Genomic DNA, 21,386 nt, shown 5'->3' on the forward strand with positions numbered 1-21,386 from the left:
CGGACCCCCTGCGCGGCACGGCCGTGATGACAGGAAGCAGGAACATTCCACTTCCGGCAAGGTGACCCCACACCGCAATGATGTTTTGCTCCGACCTCACGACATGATACGAATCGCCCACACCAAACTCCGCGCCATGAATCGCCTTGCACGAACCCCTGGGCCATGCCCTGATGACCAGCCGAGAGTGGCGTCGGTCCCGCACGCCCGCTCGGGCACCCCGACCAGTGCTGGACAACGTGCCCGCTCCATGTATGCCAATGTGGCCTGAGTTGTAAAACATGGCTCCGCCCGATCGCAGCTTCGCTGGCCGTAGAGGCGAGAAGGTAAGATGTTATGGCGAACCCATGCACAGACAGTAAGATGTGTCCATTCGTGCCCGGCTCTGTACGATAACAAAGTGTCACGAGCGCCGCATGGGTCTGCCTTTGAGAGAACAACATCTTCCGTTCCGATCCGCCATTACGCACGTGGCCAGTGCTCGTGTTCGCCCGATTCTGCTATCGTGTGCGTGGGGCGAAACCCGATTGATATAATTAGTCCAGAAATGGGTTGAAAGTAACGTGCCACTTGTGCCTTGCACACTCGCATCCAGCGCAACGTGGCATTGGGTTGCCTTTTTATTATCGGCCTCGGTACGTGTCCCGTGCAGCGTGGGCATCGTGTTGAGTGCGTTTCCCGTCAATTGGGCGAAAACTACCGCTGCGTGTGCGTTTGGCAGGCTGTGTTTTCTACGGAGGGGTGTGGGTGTAATGCTACTTGCCCTTTGCTGAGGACCCATCTCACAGCGAAGGGCACACGTGGCTCAGATTTACCTCAGGAATAATCAGAAAAGAAGAGTAGGAATGACGTTAGAAATGAAAGGACGAAGAAATGATGTAAGGAAACCTAGCTATGAGATCCTCGCAATGCACGCCCCTGTTGTCCCGCGAGACAAAAGGGAAGGGACTATCTACATGTATATTAATGGAATAACTGTCTTGGGACCACTATCTGTTGGATGCATGCGGTTCCGAGAACCGCAATGTATATACATATATATATATATATATATATATATATATATATATATATACATATATATATATATATATATATATATATATATATATATATATATATATATATATATATATATATATATATATATATAGTTACGGTTCTAGGAACCGTATGCATACAACATACAGGTGTCCCAAGTCAGTTATTCCGTTAAGTATATGTGTAGATAGAACCCCCACCTTGTGTTTAGTGGGAAATCAAAGGGGTGCATTGCGATGTTTTTTTTAGTTCGATTAATAAATCTTTATATCCCCACTCCATTTCATTGCAAAGGAAAATCCATGACAACCCACGGTACCCTCTGCCTGCTTGCCCCTCCTCTCGCTTGCTACTCGCGAGTGGGCTGAACATCCGCGTGTTCACCTACTCGCCTAACCGGCGACTCGCTATCAGAGGCAAAATCCTCTTACAGTAGTTCCTTTTTGGCGAGTCGGCGCGTGTGGAGGGGGCGGGTTCGCGGTACAGCCGAAATCCCGCCCAGAAAGGGCAGACCCATGGAAGCCCCGTCCAATCAAGGCAGACAGTGACGTCAGCTTCACCAAGGCCCCTCCCCGCTAAGGGAGATGGATAAATTACGACACCATCCTCAGTCTTGAGTTCTTTGGGGGTTGTTCGTTCAGTGCTTGGAGTTCGGAGAGTTCGTGAAGTGCTGAGACAGTTTGTTCTGTGCTGGAGTCTTGAGTTCTTTTGGGGTCTGGAAAAGAAGCGAAACTGCAACAGACGCTTGGAAGCCCGAATCCTGTCCCAGACAAGGATCGTTTAAAGAAAGGTCTGTGGAGGATCCAAGTTCTTTCGGGGTTGTTCATTGAGAGTCAGAGAGTGAGAGACCCAAAGACTCAGCCTCATCGTGGGAGATACCCAATGACCCTGGCTGCCTTGGATTCCACACACACACGAACTCCACACGTGCGGCTGTGGGCTGAGCTGCGCCACCATTGTCAGGTGCCGCACCACGGAGCATCCCTTTCCCCGGAACTCAGGTACCGAGAACTGCGACCTCAACTCCCTCCCTCCCTGGCTACAAAAGTCCTTAGCCTTCAACTGGGTTTATTTTGTCAGAGTGTGTGTCTGAGTGTGTGGCATCAGTCCATCAAGTAGAAACTGTATTAGTTATTCGAACCTTGTAAATCTTGCCTGTATTATTTATTCTCTTGACAAGTCTGCTCTGTCTGCTTTATAAGTTGCTGTAAAATTGTCACACTACATCTCTCTCTTCTGTCCCCTGCACAACACCCCAATAAACCTATAACCCGTACCACATAACTTTCCTCGCTTTATTGTAAATAAATTATTGTAGAAATGTTCCCACTTCGTTTTCGTCTTTTCCTTCATTGGTCCAGCATGGTTTGGATCAAAGTTTTTCGCCGGGTCTTTATCCCCAATAATCTGTTCATCCGAGCCGGTACGTTCTTAACGGGTCCGCTCGGCTGCATCCGAACCGGAAAGGTAGTTGGAAGTTGGTAGTTGGTAGAGTGATCCGGTTCGGGAAAGACGTACCGAGTGCGTGGTTCCCCGGTAGACGACACCGCGTGGTTAATTAGGTAAATTGGTTGCAGACAAAAAGACCCTACCCTACGCGGTGAAGGTATTGGCGTGCACGGTTGGTTAAGCGACCTGCCGCCTCACGGAATTATCCATGAGCGACGGTCTACAATTCCGGGAGTCTGGTGGGAGACGAAGTAACTTCCCCCACCTAGCGGTCGTTCTCGCCACCTGTCCCTGGGCCGCATCTACATACATGTATTTGTGGATGGTATTGAATAATGGAGGTATTTAGATTAAAATAAAATACATTATAAATAAGCATTAAAATAATTTGTTGGTGGTTGCTAGGATATGCAGTGAAGCATGTTAAAATCGGTTGTTAATGACAGTTTGAATATTTGAATGACAGTTTGAGTCTCTGGTTAGATGGAGGTGCAGTGTCATTTACATGTCTACAAGGAAAAGTGTTTATCGGTTAATATATTATCATATAAAGTGGTGTATGATTAAAGTTATTCATATGTAGTCATACTTTAAACAAAAGTAATAATTAGAGTTTGAATAAGGAAATTGCATTGCTGTGTTGACTGACTGTCTGGACACAACTTTGAGGTTGTGGGTCCATTGATGTTGAGTAATCTATTGATGTGGACCTGCGACCAAGGTTGTGGATCCCCCTTTGGAGAGGTTCTGGGATGAGAGGATCAAAACCTCGATGACAAGCGGGGCCCAGCTGATGATCCAGGCAGTTGGGAAATCCGTCAATTGCTTTTAAGTTAAGGTGATAACTTCAAGTAAAATAACTTTTGCATGTACTTACCAGTATATAATATATCGGTGTGTGTGTGTGTGTGTGTGTGTGTGTGTGTGTGTGTGTGTGTGTGTGTGTGTGTGTGTGTGTGTGTGTGTGTGTGTGTGTGTGTGTGTGTGTGTATAAATTGTTTAATATATCACTGGTTAAATTCATATATGGACACAATCAACAAGTTCTATCATTGCAAATGGATGGAGGGATGGACAAGCAACAACCATTATTCAAAGAAAGACAGAGGGATGGTTTCACATGATAATCTCTTGTGATCATCCCCCACCTTGTTTACATTCTTTTTGCGATAACATCCCCACATCCTTTTACATTTTGAAAAAAAAGAAGTTGTTTTATTGCTTGTATATACTTGGATGAAGACATCAATCTATTTGACAACAATCACAAAGTAGAAGTGAGAAGTAGAAGAATCAAATGAGGATAGATTTCCTATGCTAAATGTAGCTTCAAATTGAAGACTAATCTAAGTCAGTTTAAAATGAAAGTTGTTTGATAAATTAATTTTAACGAACGACATTCGCTGATGAGGCTTGGACTTTGACAAAATAAATGGAAAAAAAGACTATCTGAATAAGTGCTCAACAAAATGGAGAGAGTACAACAGAAATAACTTGAAAAAAAAACAAAAAACAAGTGGAGAAATGACTACACAAGAGAAAAGGCTGGAGTAAAGATATAAGGCTTTAGTTATATTATAACTTGGTTTACGGATCCGCCGACGGTATATTTGCCGAAATGAAATATAAATATAAAACACATTTTTTGCCTTTTTAGGTCATCTCTTCGAGCATGACCTAATAATATGGGTGTCGATGTTCTTTGATCCGTCCTTTGATCCGTCCGTTCACAATGAAGTTGAAGCGGGAGATCTGGTCCTTAGTGATCCTGATAGAGGTCGATGAGACGTACACGATGGTATGACTTTCAAGGTCACCGAAGGTCAAGGTCAAGGTCACGAGGCCTTTGAAGTTGCGAAAATGACGATTTTCAAAATCTATCTCCTCCTACATTTCTCAAGTGATCTTGAATTTGATTGTGTCATATGAATGTATGGGACAATATCTAAATTTGGTCAGGACGGATTTTCGAATTTCGCTTTCGTTTTCGTGTCACGTGACTTCAAAGTTTGCAAAAATATACCATCAGAGGGGGAATTCCCCGCCATTGAATGAAAAAGATCATACATATTCCAGATAATGAGGGAGGTGAATTGGAAACAAGACACCATTTGGTCATCATCTCAAAAAAGTTCCCCAGGGGTGAGGAACGTAGTAACCAAAAACTGCCCTACCTTCAGGAGGCTATATATTCTCTACTGGGCATGGTAAAAGTTAGTGAATGGTGTCATTGCATAGCAGCTGACCTTGTATATTTATACATTTTCCGCTGAAGGTGCAAAAGTTTCAAAACCCGAAATGTAAACGTCGGCATTTATTTTCAAAATATAATTTCGTGCGCGCGCGTCAAAATGCCGAGTCACCTTTAACCAAACTGTGCAGTAGAACTGCACAGTCGTCTTCGGTCATGGCGTCTGAGTAGTGGCCAGTGTGGTTCAGATTGACTGTTGTTTCTGGGGCGAAAGTGATTTTTTTTTTTTAACCTTGTCGAGGCTCGTGTGAGAGCTAACACACAACGCACATCATGGGGGACATGAGACAAAAGAGGAGGGAGTGGGAAGGACAAAACAGTGGGGAACAGAGACATTAGGAGATCTGTGGAAGGGAGAGCGATGGGGCGGGGAACATGGGGAATACAAGATGAACATTAAAGGGACTTTCAGGAAGGCAGGAAATTTGAAGGAGGTGGGCTTGGGGTGGATTAATGGGGGAAGAAAAGATGGAGGATTTGTATGGGGGATGATAAGAGGTGGTGGTGAACAGCTGTTTTGAAGGCCTGGAGGGAAGAATGGGAATGAATAGAGTGAGGGAGTTTATTCCAAAGGTGGGAAAAAAGAGGAATGAAAGGGTGAAGGTGAGCAGTGATTGGTGATTTTGGTAGTTTTACCAGAAGGGTTTGTTGGCGGACCTTGAGCACCCTGCGGAAATGTGGTGGGGACAAATCGCAAAGAGAGCTGGGGGGGGAGGCTGGAGAGGAGACGGTAGAAGACAGAAAGACCACCGACCAACCTGTGGTGAATGAGTGAGACGCCCAAAGACTCAGCCTCATTGCGGGAGATGCCAATGATCCGAAATGCCTTGGTTTCCACAGCGTGAAGCCGAGAAAGGTGGGAGGTAGGAGCACCAGCCCAGAGGGGAGAGCAGTACTCCATCAGGCTGCGGGCAAAAGCTTTGTAAGTGGTCAGGAGCTCAGATTGGCCGAGGAAGGACTTTGCACGATGGAGGATTCCCAGTCGGGGACTGGCTTTGGAGGCGAGGTTTGAAATGTGGCTTTCCCAGGAAAGGTCATGGCAGATAGTGAGACCCAGAAGCTTGAAACAAAGGACTTCTTCCAGAGGATTGTTGAGAAAGTGGATGGGGGGCGGGGGGGGTTTCTAAACGGTCCTTTCGGAGAGATTGTGAGAGTGTGAGATTTGTCCGGATTGAAAGACATGTTCCACGTGTTGGACCAGTTTGTGATTTTATCCAGATCTGCAGTGAGCGAAGAAGCTGCTGCTTGCCGGTCTGAGGGATGACCGATGGTACGGCAGAGGGTGGATTCATCAGCAAACAGATATAGAGGATTTTCCAGAGAGTCGGAGAGATCATTGATGAAAACCAGAAAAGGAACAGGGCCCAGAACGCTACCTTGAGGAACTCCAGCCTGGACAGGAAGAGGGGATGAAAGAACTCCATTTAGGGCCACACAGTGACTGCGACAGGAGAGGAAGTCTGCGAGCCATGAGTTGTTAAGAAGTATGTCAGCGGTATAAATTTGAGTGACTGTATTGGTGATTTAATCACGCAACATCTTGACGACGAATATTCTGGCCGAACTATTGCATCAATTCAGTGCAGCAGCAGGGATGATTCGCACGCTACTCTCGATCGTGCCGATTTTGTTTCCATCGAAAGTTGTACACCGCTGTTCGTATTGAAAGATTTCGGTGCCAAGTATGTCAAAGTTTCCCTGCGAGATGCTGATATTCAGCCTTCAACGGACCAGAAATCAGCCTTTGATGTGCTCGTGGGGATGGGGAGATGGTACGATCAGATGGCCACTGAAAACTAAGCTGGTTATGGCTCTGATTGACCGTTTTGAGCGTGTTGAGTCTGAGTAGACACCTTTTTTAATCATATCCAGCACTATGCACTGGTGTGCACGCACACATCTACGACTTGGACAGTAATTTTCTCAGCATTGTTTCCATTTGTTTGATGATCCAACAGGTTCCTATAAGAAAAACATGCCAGACTATATTGTAAAAACAAGTTTTAATCCTTTTTATTGTTTTTCACATCAGATGATACAGTGAACAATGGCATCCTGCATTTGAATGGTTTTCCATCTTCAATGTTTTCTTCGATCCTCCTGGTCCGGGATATATATTTATTCCCCCCCCCCCCCCAAACCGACCCTGGTCTTTTCCATGGAACATCCGAAAAAAAATCATAAAAATATATGATTTCTAAAAATTGAAATTATATTTATATTTATATTTCGACCTACGGACCCCTACATTTTAGCTGAAGAACTGCGTAAACCAAGTTATAAAATTACTAAGGCCTAACCGGGAAAATAAAAACAAAAGACCAAAATAGGAATGGGCACAACATAATGCAGAGATAGAACAACTGATGGATGAAAGGAACAACAGAATGAACAACGTGAGATAGAAAACAAAATAAAGGAAGGCCAAGAGATGGAGAGACGAGCTTGATATACTTTGAGTGACACAATACAAAAAGGTTTGGAACAATCATGCTGAGGCTTTCACCCTGCAGTGGACCGAGAAGACCTAATTATGATTATTATTATTATTATTATTATTAATAACTTAAACAGTAGCATTAGTAGTACACTGTTGTTATTAGCACAATGATTGTTATTTCAGTAAATTAACCCAATTTTGAGAACAAAATCTCTCCATATCAGTGTCGTAAAAATTACCTGCAATCCAGGGTCAGGTACAAAGTGCAGGCCCCTGCCGCTTGGAGGATCGTGGGGAGGATGAAATGGTTGAGGGGACTGCGTCGGTCCAGGTGGAGGAAATATGGGGAAGCCACTGCTGGAATCATTTCTTAGGAATGGTGGTGAACCCAACATTCCAGGTCCTAGGTTTTGAACACCCACCACAGGCTGGCTCAGCATGGGAAAAGGCCCGGGTGGTCTTTGGCATCCCGGAAATAGTGAGTGATCAAAATTCTCTCGCAGAGGATTTGATGGGTAAGAAGAGTCTGCACAGAAGTAGAGAGTGGAGAAAACACTGTATGAAAATGAGAAATAGGCAAAAAAGGAAGTCAATCCAACAAGTGAAACATACAGGTTGCTCGCATGCAAGAAAGTCAGTCAATAGGGTCTGCTCCTTTCCCACCACAGGAAGTTGGTGGCCTATCAGTTCTCCCAGCTCTCATCTCGTCTCACTCCACCTGCCATGTCATCCATTCACTCCTCAAAAGCTCCAAAATATTTCACAGTTTCATCATCTAACACCCTTATTGTGAATCTTCCAGGGAGGAAGCTAACAACACCCATATACTCCATCGTTCCTCTCATTTTTCCCACCTCACCTCATCGTTCCTCTCATTTTGCACTGCCTCATGTCTGACTATCCATCACTGCCACTCACTCTCTTCTTTCAGAATGGCATAAATCCATGATGATTCATCATTTATTCTGTCCATTCTGATTGGCCTCGTTCGTCAGTTCCGTGTCTGCTTGTTCATCTCTACCTCTCCATCAGTGTGAAGTTGAACCCGTCAATCTACTGGTGTTTGTTACATTTTGTCTGTTACGTCCTGATCCGTTCAGTGTACCAGCTCTTCCACAAGCCTTGACTATGCATACAAAATATATATATATATATATATATATATATATATATATATATATATATATATATATATATATATATATATATATATATATATATATATACATACATATAATTAATAAAATTGTGAGTGCAGCCCACTCTTTGTCTCAAGTTTTAAAGTATTTTCACCTTGTCTCCACTACCCTCTGGTTACACCATTTCTTTCACATTAAACAATGTGATTGAGCTTGTTTGTTACATCATAGAATATACAGCTTTGTCATTTTGAAATTACACGAATTTGCTTTCATGCTTCATGTCGATCATTTATAATGATGAAGAACAGTCTAATAGACGCCTATCAACAAAGTCAATTCTGATTGGACATTCTCTACTGATACATCATCACCTCCCAATGGTCGAGGTGGGAGGAGCCTGTTCAGTGTTCAGCTCTCCAATTGGAGGTTGCAGAGTCTGAGGCGGAGCCGCTAAGGCTGTTGTAGAATCTTCTTCATAACCAGCCTCGATCATGAAACGAGTTCGAGTTCCTCTTCTTCTTTGAACAAATAAGCAAAGCGAGTGGACAAACTATTTTTGCCGACATAACATGGGGTGCGTGGAACAGATAAATGTCGCTTATAGTAATCGGAGATGTGTTATAGGTCAGGGTCAGGTAAGGGAGCATGTGCCACAACAGCACGTCGCTGTGTCCACTTTCCGCCGGTACTCCAGGGGCCTCTGTCTGGCCATCCCCCCAGGCAGATGCCTGGCCCATGCCAATCTCCTTGAGGTGCTGGTCAACCTGCTGCAACCAGGAGGCAGGTGGTCGGCCCATTGGCCTCCTCCACTCACAAGACTCCCTCGCTGAGAGAATCTGGTGAGCAGGATCAGCGTCAGGAAAACGAGCCACATGTCCATACAGCCGCAACTGACGCTCACGGACCATGCAGGTAACAAATCTCATCCGAGTCTCTCTCAGCAACCGCTCGTTGGACACAAAATCCGACCAGCGATGGCCAAGGATTCTCAGAAGAGACCTGGTTCCAAAGGAATTAAGTCTCCGTCTCAGATCCTTGGTCAGAGTCCAAGTCTCGCATCCATAGAGCAAGACTGGAAGCACCAAAGACCTGAAGACTCGGACTTTCGTCCTCCCGCACAGGTACCAGCAGTGCCACACCACATGATCCAGTGAATCCATGACTCCCCAGGCCCGACCCGGACGTCTATTGACCTCTGACTCGCAGCCAGCAGAGACATGAATATCACTGCCAAGGTAAGTGAATCTCTCCACGACCTCAACATCCTCACCACAAACAGACACAGACAGGACAGCAGCATCCAAGATGTCATTGAAAGCCTGGATCTTAGTTTTGACCCAAGAAACCCGTAATCCCAGTGGCTCCAACTCCTCATTCAGCACCTCGAGGACCCCCAAAAGGATATCTTAAGTCTCCGCAAAGATGACTGCATCATCTGCGAAATCAAGGTCCGAGATCTTGACATTCCCAAACAATGCACCGCAGCTTGATCTTTCCGACATCCTCCCTAGAATGCAGTCCATATAAGTGCTGAAAAGTGTGGGGGCCAGTACACACCCCTGCCGAACTCCAGTAATAACTGGAAATAAGTCAGAGATGGTACCACCACACTTCACAGCACTCTCAGTACCAGAGTATAGTTCAGACATCAGATCGATCCGTTTTGGTGGCACCCCACAAAGACAAAGAATCCTCCAGAAGGCATCCCGATTCACTGAATCGAACGCTTTACAGAGATCAACATAGGCTGCAAGCAGCCCCTGCTGAAACTCTCATTTGCGTTCGGTGAGGACACGAAGAGCAAGGATACGGTCAATCGTTGACCTCTTCGGTGTAAAGCCTGATTGCTCTGGACGCTGGTGCTCAAGCAGGTGGTGGCGAACCCTATCAAGAATTATCCGAGCAAAGACCTTGCCCGGCACTGAGAGCAGTGTCACCCCTCGGTAGTTGTTGCAGTCTTGGCGATCACCCTTCCCTTTCCAGAGAGGGACAACAAGGCCCCTCTTCCAATCAGTTGGTATGATGCCTGTGTTCCAGGCAGAGCACAAAACTGCATGCAACGACACAAGTGCAGCATTTCCACCAGCCTAGAGAAGTTCAGCATGGATGCCACAGATCCCTGGAGCTTTACCCTGTTTCAAACGGTTCACCGCAGCCCGTGTTTCCACAAGCGAAGGTGGACCACAATTGATTGGAGGGTCAGCAACAGGGATTGTAACACCATTGACGTCCAACTCGACAGCTGGTGGATCAGCCTGGTAAAACCGCTCAAAGTAACCGGCCCAGCGGGCCTTCACTTCAGACTCCTCTGTTAAGAGCCTACCACTCTCTGCTCTTGCTGCAGTGCTCCGAGGGATGGGCTTGGATGAACACAATGCGCGAATTCCCCTGTAAGCGGGACGAGAATCACCTGTCCACAGGTGATGCTCCACCACCTCACAGATTCCTCGCACATAGGCCTCCTTGTCCACCTTCAGTGCAAGTACAGTTTTACGCCTCAGCTCCCTGAACAGCTCAGCTCTGCCATTCAGCCTGGCCCTGCGGCTCTGGTCAATAGTATCCAGTGTCCCTTGAGAGACAAAATTCTTCTTTGCCCTGCGGCGAGTTCCAAGACATCCACCGGCAACATCAAGGACGGTGGTCTTGAAGGTAATCCATAACCCTTCAGGACCTCCCAAAGCAACCAGACACCCCAAATGTCCACTCAGCCTGTTTGCAAACTCCTCAGCTACTCTCTCATCCTTGAGCTTGCCAACATCCAGCCGAGGCCGGGATGGTACCATTCTCCAGGATTTAAGGTGCAGCTTTAGAGTTGCTACAACAAGCCGGTGGTCAGTATTGAGGAACTGAGCACTCCGGTAGACCCTGCAGTTCTGGATCATCCTCCAGTGACCGTCAACGAGGACATGATCAATCTCCTTTGCCACACCACTGGCGTTGGAATACCAAGTCCAGCGATGAGCTTGTGGGTGCTGAAACCATGAACCGGCCACTCTAAGTCCATGACTTCTTGCAAAGTCAAGGAACTTAGTGCTATTCTGATTCATAGTTCCTGACCCATGGGGACCAACACATGTCTCATAACCATCCCTATCAGTTCCAGTCGATGCATTGAAATCCCCCAAGACGAGAAGTGTATCTCGCCTGGGGCACTGATCAACCACAGACTCGAGCGTGGCGTAGAATGTGTCCTTCACGGTGAGGTCACTCGCCTCAGTCGGAGCATATACAGAGACCAGGGAAATGACACCTAAGGAGTGACGAATCCTTAGTCTCATAATACGCTGGTTGACCGGTGTTACCTCAATTATCATTCGGGTCAGCTTTTTGGACACAGCTACAGCAACTCCTTGAGTATGGTAACCATCTGAGCGACCAGTCCAATAGTAGGTGTAACCACTCACCATTATCTCGCCGTAATCCGTTCTCCGAACCTCAGAGAGTGCTGCAATACCGATGTCCAAACGCTTGAGCTCAGATGATAACAGAGACAGGTGATCATCCTCTCTTCGGGATAGGACATTCCAGGCATCCACTCGAAGGGACCGCCTCAGGTTAACCCAAGGAGACCGTCGTCTGATGGACGACACCTCAGCACCACTCCGACACACTCTCCCGCAATCTGACCCAGGGAGGTTACCCCGTGGTTTCCTTCCTTTCATCAAAGATTGGGGGTCCCGAAGGCTTTACCCCAATCCCGCCATCCGGTGAGCTGCCCTGCGAAGGGAAGCTGCACAGGAGGTACTCCCACGGAGTGGGTTTTCAGATTTTTTTGCGTTTGTGTGTTTTGCGGAATGAAGGGTTTTACGGTGGCCGGAGTGCAAATCCTGCCACCAACCTCCTAATAAGAAGTAACCCAACTGCAGGAGGACGTCCGCAGACACAGTTGGGCACGAGATATGGATAGCCGTTGGCTCACAAGGAGCTCCTCCGCCCTTTGTGTTATACTTCGTCCTCTACTCAATATCTTGAATGCATCCACATTATATTGTCCACTCGCTTTGCTTATTTGTGCTCACAGCTTGGTGCACTTCTCCTCCAGTGCCTGAAGTTCTTCATTGCTCAGCTACTCCCTGTGGGAGAGAAGCAAATCCTCAACATCATCTTCATTGACCTCCTCAAGTCCCATTTGCAGGGCCATGTCCACAATCTGTTGCCTTGCTTCGCTGAATTCAGCCTCCGTGAAAACTCTGAAATAAATCACTGCCTCAGGCCAGAGTTTCTTCCATGCTCCATTGATGCACCAATAAGTGACTTAATCCCAGGCATTGCCGATGATATCAATTTCCATCTTGATGTTAAAACTGGTGCCAGAATGTCTCAATGCTGAGCTCATCATCTGCATCACATTCTGTGATAAGTCTGGAGAAGGTTTGACGGAAGTAACAAGCCTTAAAATTTGCTAAGACCCCTTGGTCCATTGGCTGGATGAATGATGTGGTCTTAGGAGGAAGAAACAGCACCTGAATGTTGTCGCTCAGATCAGCAACACTTGCAGGATGGCCAGGAGATTTATCCAAAATAATAAGGATTTTAAAGGAAATCCTCTCCTTCTCACAATAGGCCCTCAATTCCTTTACTTCTGGAGCTCCCTTGAAAAATATTCACTGAAGATCACTGAAGTTATCCAGCCCTTCTTAATTGCTTTCCAAACAGGGAGTTTTGTTTTCAAACATTCCTTCAATGCAAGTGGATTTTCTGCATGATAAACCATGAATGAGTGACTTTAATTTGTATTCACCCAATGCAATGTCCCCCAAATGCAAGGAGAAGCGGTTCTTGGCAGCTTTAAATCCAGGCGTTGTCTTTTCTTCGATGAGATGAAAGTTTGGCTGGGAATGAGTTGCCAATAAAGTCGAGTTGAATCGAGGTTAAACACCTGGCTTGGTGTGTAACCTCCATCCACCATCACTGATTTGAAGACACCTGGAAATAGTTCAGCAGCAGCATAATCTGCAGCAGCAGCTTCCCCAGTCAAGTTGAGATTGTGGAACACATGGCGATTCTTGAAGCACTCGAACTACCCATGACTGTCACCAAAAGGCACCGAATCATTGCCATCTTTGGTTAGATCACCAAACAAAACTCGCTTTCTCTTGAATGACTATTCCAGGCAAGGGCATGTTCTGTTGGTTCTGATGCTCCAACCACGTGGCCAGTATGTTCTCCATTTTCTCAACAGCATCAGGCCGAGATCTTGCAGTTCTGGTAACAGTTCGTTGTTTGAGTGCTCTTACAGATGTTATCATGATTGACACGAATGGTTCTCACTGTAGAATCAAGAAGTCCCATTTTTCTGAATATCAATGCTGTGCTCACCTCCAACAAACCGATTCAAAACTGTTAATTGCCCCTCCAATGATTGACACTTTCTTGACTTCTTATTCACTTAATCATCATCTCCAATGCCACTAGTTACATGCTTTGCAGCCATAGTTTTGGCTGCTGTGAGTGAACGAGCGACTCGCTCGGAATGACCGATATATGGCATGATATTTCAAAAAGTTATTGGGCTCGATGTGTTCTCGTAGATCAGGCATTTCGTGGCGGAGGTATGCGCTCTATGAGGGACCTTCTCGTTTTTAATGTTATTATTTGTTTTATAATTTATTTATGCATTGTTTACTGCTTTTTTGAGGTTTTTATGTAGGTCTTCAACGGTAAAAGGTTGAAATCTTCTCCATTGGGAATATAACCCAGATTTGTACATGTTAAATATTGCCTCGTAACACATTTTCAGATAACACGGCATTTCGCAGGAACACATCCCCCACGTTATACGAGGGTCTCCTGTACGTCTATTAATTACGTACTATTGAAATGCGAGTACGTTTTACTTGTGTACTTCCAGCAGGAGTGCCCAACATTGCCTGGTCTATTTTTTGAGGGGGCTCAAAATACCTCCATACACCTACTAAGGAATGTGGTCGGTTCTCTTTTAATATTACCTTTCACATAGCCACAAAGGCTTCGGCACCACAGAGCGAAAAAAAAAACAAACCCCAAAACGAACCTTCTTTTTTTCAGAATTTTCAAAAATTGTTTTTTTTTTGTTTGTTTGTTTTGGCCTAAAACACTCCTTGGAGCTCAAACATGAACCTCTGAAAGTTTGACGAAGATCCATTCAGCCATCTCTGAGAAAAATGGTGACACACAGTCAAACGGCTCTCTTGTTGGATAGATTGGAATGGGAGTACATCTATTAATTACGTAGTATTAAAATGTGAGTGCATCTCTTCATCAAGTACAATTCTGATGCGAGTATGTCCATTAATTATGTACCATTGGAACGTGAGGTACAATTATAATGTGAGTACATCTATAAAGTACATACTATTAGAATGTATGTCTATAAAAGATGTACTATTACAATGCGAGAACGTCGATAAAATACGTGTACTAACCATTTGAACCCTATATATATATATATATATATATATATATATATATATATATATATATATATATATATATATATATATATATATATATATATATATATATATATATATATATTTTTTTTTTTTTTTTTTTTTTTAAACAGCGGCCGTTTTACCAGCCACTACTCAAACTTCCATATTCACGAGCGGCCGGATTTTTCTCCAGGGAGCCTAGGGTGTGGGAGCCGAAAGCCCAAGGAGCTCAGGGTTTCAAAAGGTTAAGAACTTCCATCCATCGATAAAGTAAGTACTATAAAAATACATCTACTTGAGTGAAATAAGTGTTCAAAAAAGTTTCAAAAATTCACACGATTGTAAAGTGAATCTATACAACAAAACCGAAAACGTCTGCTTGCTATAGAGGGTGTTCAAAAAAGACCTGGACAACTTTGGTTGTTAATATGTTTAGTACCACAAATGATACAGTACCCTTTGGTTTATACGATAGAGAAATCTCATGAAGTTTTCTTTGTGTTCATGTGTGGTGGTTCAATGTAAAAGAAAATGGCGACTCCACCGGAGAAAGCTCACGATGTCGAATGGTTCAGCAAGAAGAGATCTGACATGCTAGTTCAGTGTAATTTCTGTACAAGGTGTGGAAGGAATCTGCCATCACAGATGAGTATCAGAGTGGGTACAAGAGGTTTAAGGAGACTGGAAGTTGTCAGAAACAAAAAATAACCGGTCAACCAAGCAAGCACAAGTGAAGCAGACGTTGAACGAGTATATGAATCATTTCAACAAAGTCCAAGAAAATCAATTTGATGCGCATCCAGAGAACTGGGACTACCAACCACCACTGTACACAGGATTTTGTATGAAACACCATTGCTTTACGCCTACAAGGTGCAGATTCTGCAGGAACTCGATCCAAATGTAAGGTGTTTGCCTTGGAAATGCTCAGTTACATAGAGGATGATGAAGATTACCTGAAAAAGGTCATGTTCACAGATGAAGCCTGCTTTCATGTATCAGGGAACATCAACCGGCACAATGTGAAGATCTGGGACTCTGAAAACACCCCAAGTGGTCATTGAACTAATACGTGACAGTCCAAAGGTCAATGCGTGGTGAAGCCTCCTCCATGACCGCTTGGTGGATTTGTTTTTCTTTGCGGCGGATATGGTGAGGTCAACAATTTACATGCACATGTTGGAAGGATTTGCCTTCCCACAGCTTGAATACCTGCAACCCGATATAATTTCTCAACAGGACGACGCTCCCCCTCATTGGGCCTTCGTCGTTCGAGCCGTCCTGAATGAAAAAATTCCAGGTCCAGGAAAATTGGCTGAGACGGATCAACCGCCTGGCCCCCACGATCACCGGACATGAACCCTGTGATTTTTTTTTTCTGTGCAGGTTTGTCAACGATGTTGTCTGCAGTTACAAGGTGGCAAACCTGCAGGATCTTCATTCTCGGATCACAGCTGCAAGAGCACTGGTGGACAAACATGCTGAGACAAACATGGCAAGAACTTGTGTACCGCCTCGATGTCCTGCACTCGACAAACGGAGCTCACTTTGAAGTGTATTGATGGTGTGCACAAAAGTTTATGAGTTTCTGTATCATATAAAATAAAGGGTATCATATCATTTGTGGTGCCAAATATATACACAACCAAAGTTGTCCAGGTCTTTTTGGAACACACTTATAAACATAAAAATGCATCGTCTACAGACCGCATAAACGCAACACAAAATACACCACAAAAGAAATCCTCACGAGGGTCTGCAATCCGTGATTGGTCTCGAGTTATAATATTGAAAAAGTTTGGGTGAGATGTTTGCTAATGGCACCACCCATAGAGTATGTAGACTTTGTTATGAGCATGTCATCGTCGCTGCTATGGGTGTACCATCAAGTTATATGAAGTGAAACTCTACTTCAATGTATGACCACCACATGCGGGTCATTGAGACGATACTCTGCTCCATGAAAGTACCATGGGCTTAATCAATGTCTTACATCGCGCTATGGGGGCAAAAGGTGAGTTGCTTGGTGGAGGATTTATGATCATTATGTGACAATAAAGTCTGATAAGACAGTGTACTTTGGATAAACTGCAACATGCTCCAATTCAACTTCCTTTGCTACTAGGAGGATAAGAATAAGACAAAATACGGAAGAATCATTCTACAGTATAAACAGTACAATTCAAGAAGCGGATGTGTGCTTGTTTGTGGGGTTTTTCTTTTTTTTTGAGTTCAATGCACTCCTGAACCACTGAATGAGTTGGAAACTAGTGGTTGTACTCACAGGCTGCACAGGAAGGTTTTAAGTGGTAAAAAGAATTCATAGTCCCAGGTGTTCAAGGCGGGGGAAAGGACCCCCAATTCTCTCAATGTAAATGTGTATCGTATAGCACCACACGTGGTGGGGATCTCCCGGTGGTATTACAAGTCATCCCGTCGGCAATTCTGGGGGAATTAATGGATGGGTTCTTTGCTCGGAGATAAATAAAAAGTGATAAAATGCACTGTGGCCTCGTTATATGCAGGAAGGTACAGGTGTTATACCATGCATGAATAAGCTGTTTCGAGGGGGTGGCTGTGAAGGAGGAGGTGGAGGAGGAGGAGGCGGAGGAGGAGGAGGAGGCAGAGGAGGGGGAGGACGTTGCCCCATCCATTGCTGATGCACTGGCATCCGATGACTTGGATTGATAACTGGTGGAGCAGCTGGAGGCCTTGAGAAGTCCTGGGTAGCCTGGTGTATAAAAAGCACACATGTTTAATGGTAAGGACATGATGACATTACTCGTGCATACTTGGACAGCATGTACCAAATTCACACAGTATTCACTCTTTTAACTGAAATGACGTCATTTAGCAATGCAGAGCCTCATGAGGGTATTTGTCTGGGTGACCCTCTTTACACACACACCGGATGCGATATAAATTGGGTCACCCGGGGCACTTCATCCGTCGATCTGTGTGCATGTGCACGAGCGCATAAACACGCACCTCAATTTTGCAGGAAACTTCAAGGATTGGCGAATAAAGCAAGGGGATTTGGGGAATCTGGCACGAGTTTCATAAAAAAAAAACTTTATATTACCAAAAGTATTCACAGTTGCAATGATCGGATGCATATTGGGCAAAGATTCAATGATGAATCTGACCTGTTGGTTTTTTGGTTATTCAGTATAATTAATGAGGCATGGCTATATTCCAGTGATGCAGTGCCCCTGCAACATCATGGTAGAAGGTTTGAATGTGCCAGCAACAGCACGCCCCTCTCTTCATATAAGACACTGTGGGATGTTTAACATCCAACATCTGATATTCTAATGGTTAGTGGACGGGTCCCCGGCTTAACGTTTCATCCAAAGGACAACGCACTTATCGATGCAATCAATGTCCTGCCTGAGAAGCACTCAAACAATCTTGACAGGCCAAAGGTAAGTGCACTCCCTCTGTGCAATTGGACACTGTGACAATAAGATAACAAGACATGGGTGATGAACTCAGAACTGTTTGTTACAATTCTGCAAGGTAATAGGGTGGTACTCCACCCATGGAAACAAGTACAACACTGTGTACCAAGCATTTGTTATAAATCAGCAGGTATAACATTGCATTGTTCAATACTATTACTTTTTTTTATTAATCATGATTTATTTATTTATTTTGGTCTGATCTTTACGACCTGATCTGTCAATATTGATGGTCTACTTGGCTCACTTTTTAACATTAGCTTGAATTGCTGTCTTCCATATCCAAAGGGCATTACCCACAGCCATTACTGACAGTTGAAAGGCATCCATAAGGCAAATGTGTAGCAAATCTCATGCATCCCTCATTCAATTTCAAAAAACAGTGTGGCAATGGACAAAGGTGTACGTGTGCATGCGTTTGTGCGTGCGTGAGTGGTGGTGAAGCTTTGATCTGAAAAGCAGAAACTGCTTTGTGCAAACTCGAAGAACTAGGACAGCGTGGATCACAAAGAGCTCACAATGTGCCCAGAACACTGAGCCAGGGAGCACGCCAATCAACCCACCACAGCCATTCCCTGTCACACAATCTTTACGTCGACAGACTCGCTACACCTACATTCCAACCCCACGCACAACGGGCCCACGTGACCAGATTTCCTCACCAAGGAGGACTAACCCAGACAAATCGAAGTTTTAATGTACATCCATATACTTGATCATGAAGGAAACAGTTGCAGAGGGAGCAGACAATCAATCAAGGATGATTGGAATGACCAAGAAAGACAAAAGTAATGATTCTATTTGTTTTCCACTCCCAACATAAGTGTGTTGGACAGGAAGAGGATCAACACGTGGCAGATAAAAGCAGGTCCACATGCTCGGCTTGTTTGCTCGGCTTTGAAGAAGTCGTGGGTTACGAGCGAAAGGGGTTGGACACACACACACACACACACACACACACACACACACACACACACACACACACACACACACACACACACACACACACACACACACACACACACACACACACACACACAGCCTTTTGGATGTGAGCGGGGGTGTTGGGGGAGGGGGATTTTTGCCCAGGACCTGACCCTGGGCACCCCCAACATGTATGCAAAATTTGGTGGAGGTTGGCCCAGCTATACACCTATACAGGTGAAAATAAAAATTTTGAGTCCTCAACCTTGTGGGGGGGGGGGAGGAGGTTATACCTATAACCTGGCTCCAGGTACCCCCCCTCCAGCACGTATCCAAAATTTGGCGCAGGTTGTTCCAGGGGTTTGACATTGTCTAGAAATCAAAGAAAAAACACACACACGCTCAGACAGTTACCTTTGGAAGCAATGATAAAAGACCAGGTGTGTGTGTGTGTGTGTGTGTGTGTGTGTGTGTGTGTGTGTGTGTGTGTGTGTGTGTGTGTGTGTGTGTGTGTGTGTGTGTGTGTGTGTGTGTGTACCAATTTTAGTACATTGATATTTTAAATTGGAGAGCAGCAGCCAATAGGCACCAATCAAGAGAAGCAAACCAGGCAGCTTCCAGTACATATTGAGTGGACTTTCTATGAATGGGCTGCCCTTAAAAAGAGCATTCAATAGCTTGCTGGGAAATCGGTCCTCTCAAAACCACGGGCTTCAACACTCATTACCTTTAATCCCCTTATCATATCGACAGTGTCGAATACACTCTGCATTTGGGCTGACCTGCAGCTCAACAAATTGCTTCATAGAGAATGGCGGATGGCTGAATGTTACGATGCTATCTCCATTAATCCCACTCAGGTTTCAATGGTCGTGCAAAGTGACGGCTATAGCTGGCTGAGACGGCCATTAAAATGTAAATGTTGCTTGAGGAATGGCAGCACACGATGAACGTGTGCCGGAGCAGATAGGGCCGCAATCTTATGGCACACCAAACGTGAAACTCCGAGAAAAAGTGGATGGAAACTGGACTATTATTTCTGTACAAAGTCAGACAATTACCACGGCAGACAAGTACTGTATTCACAAACACTGTCTCCTTGCAGACTTGCATCATGAATGCTCAGAAAGTGATTGTGGGATAAAAAGGGAAAGGGCCATCTCCTGTGCTTTCTGTTCAAGAGGCCGAAAAACACGTAGAAATAACGGGAAACCAACGGCCTGAAAAGTCAGGGACCTGTCAGGGTCTCACAAAGCGTCGATTCTGCCAATCAGCAAAAAAAATTCTCATTCTGGGAAAAACGATGCTGAAGAAACAACAAAATCGTTTGAATAAAACAATTTACAGGAAGTAATATCTCCCAGAGGAAAAATAAAAAATAAAAATAATAATAATAATAAATTGAAATTATAGCACATGACATGTTGTCTGGGGAATTGGGGCGAAGTGAATAATCAGGGAGACCAGCACTCGGTAGAGCGAATACCTCGGCTCGGTTAAACAGTTTACATGTTTTTAATCCCACTGACAGTTAACCGGATGTGCATCCGCACGTGAACCAAAATCAAATCGCCTCGTTATTGTCACCGAACCAACTCATCCACCAAGTTTTCTTACAACTCGTCCACAACTTTTTGAGATATCATGCTGTACATATTACTTTTGGTCTTCCTCATCTCACAATGGTGAAAAATCTATTTAAAAATTATAGCATCCAGGTTCACATAAAATACAAACAACAAATAAAAACTAGAAAGCATCTTAAAACGTAAAGCCCATTTGCGTCGGCTTTGTACTCAAACTAAACTTGATGAAAATGACAGTTCATTTGTGTTCCTCCACAATCGCAAGATTAAAGGTTTGTTGAAGATTTCACGACAAAAAGCTCAATTGGTAAAAACGTAACGGCCTGGACATGAATCTCAATGGTAAACAAGGATTTTGATTCAAACATCTATACCTGGTCAACCACTTCACCGATTATGTCATCCTTAAAATAATTGATTCCCCATTGGGAGAACAATGAGATGTACAAAGCTTCAAATTTTTCCGAGATGTACAAAGCGGTTTCAGAGATATAATGTTTTAATTTTTTTGGTTAATCCAAGATGACTACAATACCATGTGACAGATGACATAACAATTATCATTAAAATATTCCCAATGTGGGGTTGCTCCTACCCTGAAAATTTTGTGTTAATCCGACGTGGTTGCTGAGAAGAAAAAATAAATGTTAAAAAAAATAATGTAGCGAAAAAAATTAAA

At 44.4% G+C, this 21,386-nt stretch overlaps 1 protein-coding gene across 7 annotated transcripts in view; it reads right to left on the minus strand.

Moving 5' to 3' along the window:
- Positions 1-21,386, minus strand: part of RBM33 (RNA binding motif protein 33) — a 138,744-nt gene that overhangs the window by 26,706 nt on the left and 90,652 nt on the right. For all 7 annotated transcript variants that reach the window (XM_085890548.1, XM_085890546.1, XM_085890545.1 and 4 more), the window contains exons 11-12: positions 17,281-17,467; positions 7,421-7,707 (exon numbers count right to left, since the gene is read on the minus strand). In XM_085890548.1, the coding sequence (XP_085746674.1) occupies positions 7,421-7,707; positions 17,281-17,467 (474 nt within the window). The remainder of the gene's footprint in view (positions 1-7,420; positions 7,708-17,280; positions 17,468-21,386) is intronic.

The sequence above is a fragment of the Eptatretus burgeri genome, chromosome 8 (genome assembly GCF_056783735.1).
Source record: "Eptatretus burgeri isolate ZD-2024b chromosome 8, Ebu_testis_v1, whole genome shotgun sequence".
NCBI classification, from domain to species: domain Eukaryota; kingdom Metazoa; phylum Chordata; class Myxini; order Myxiniformes; family Myxinidae; genus Eptatretus; species Eptatretus burgeri.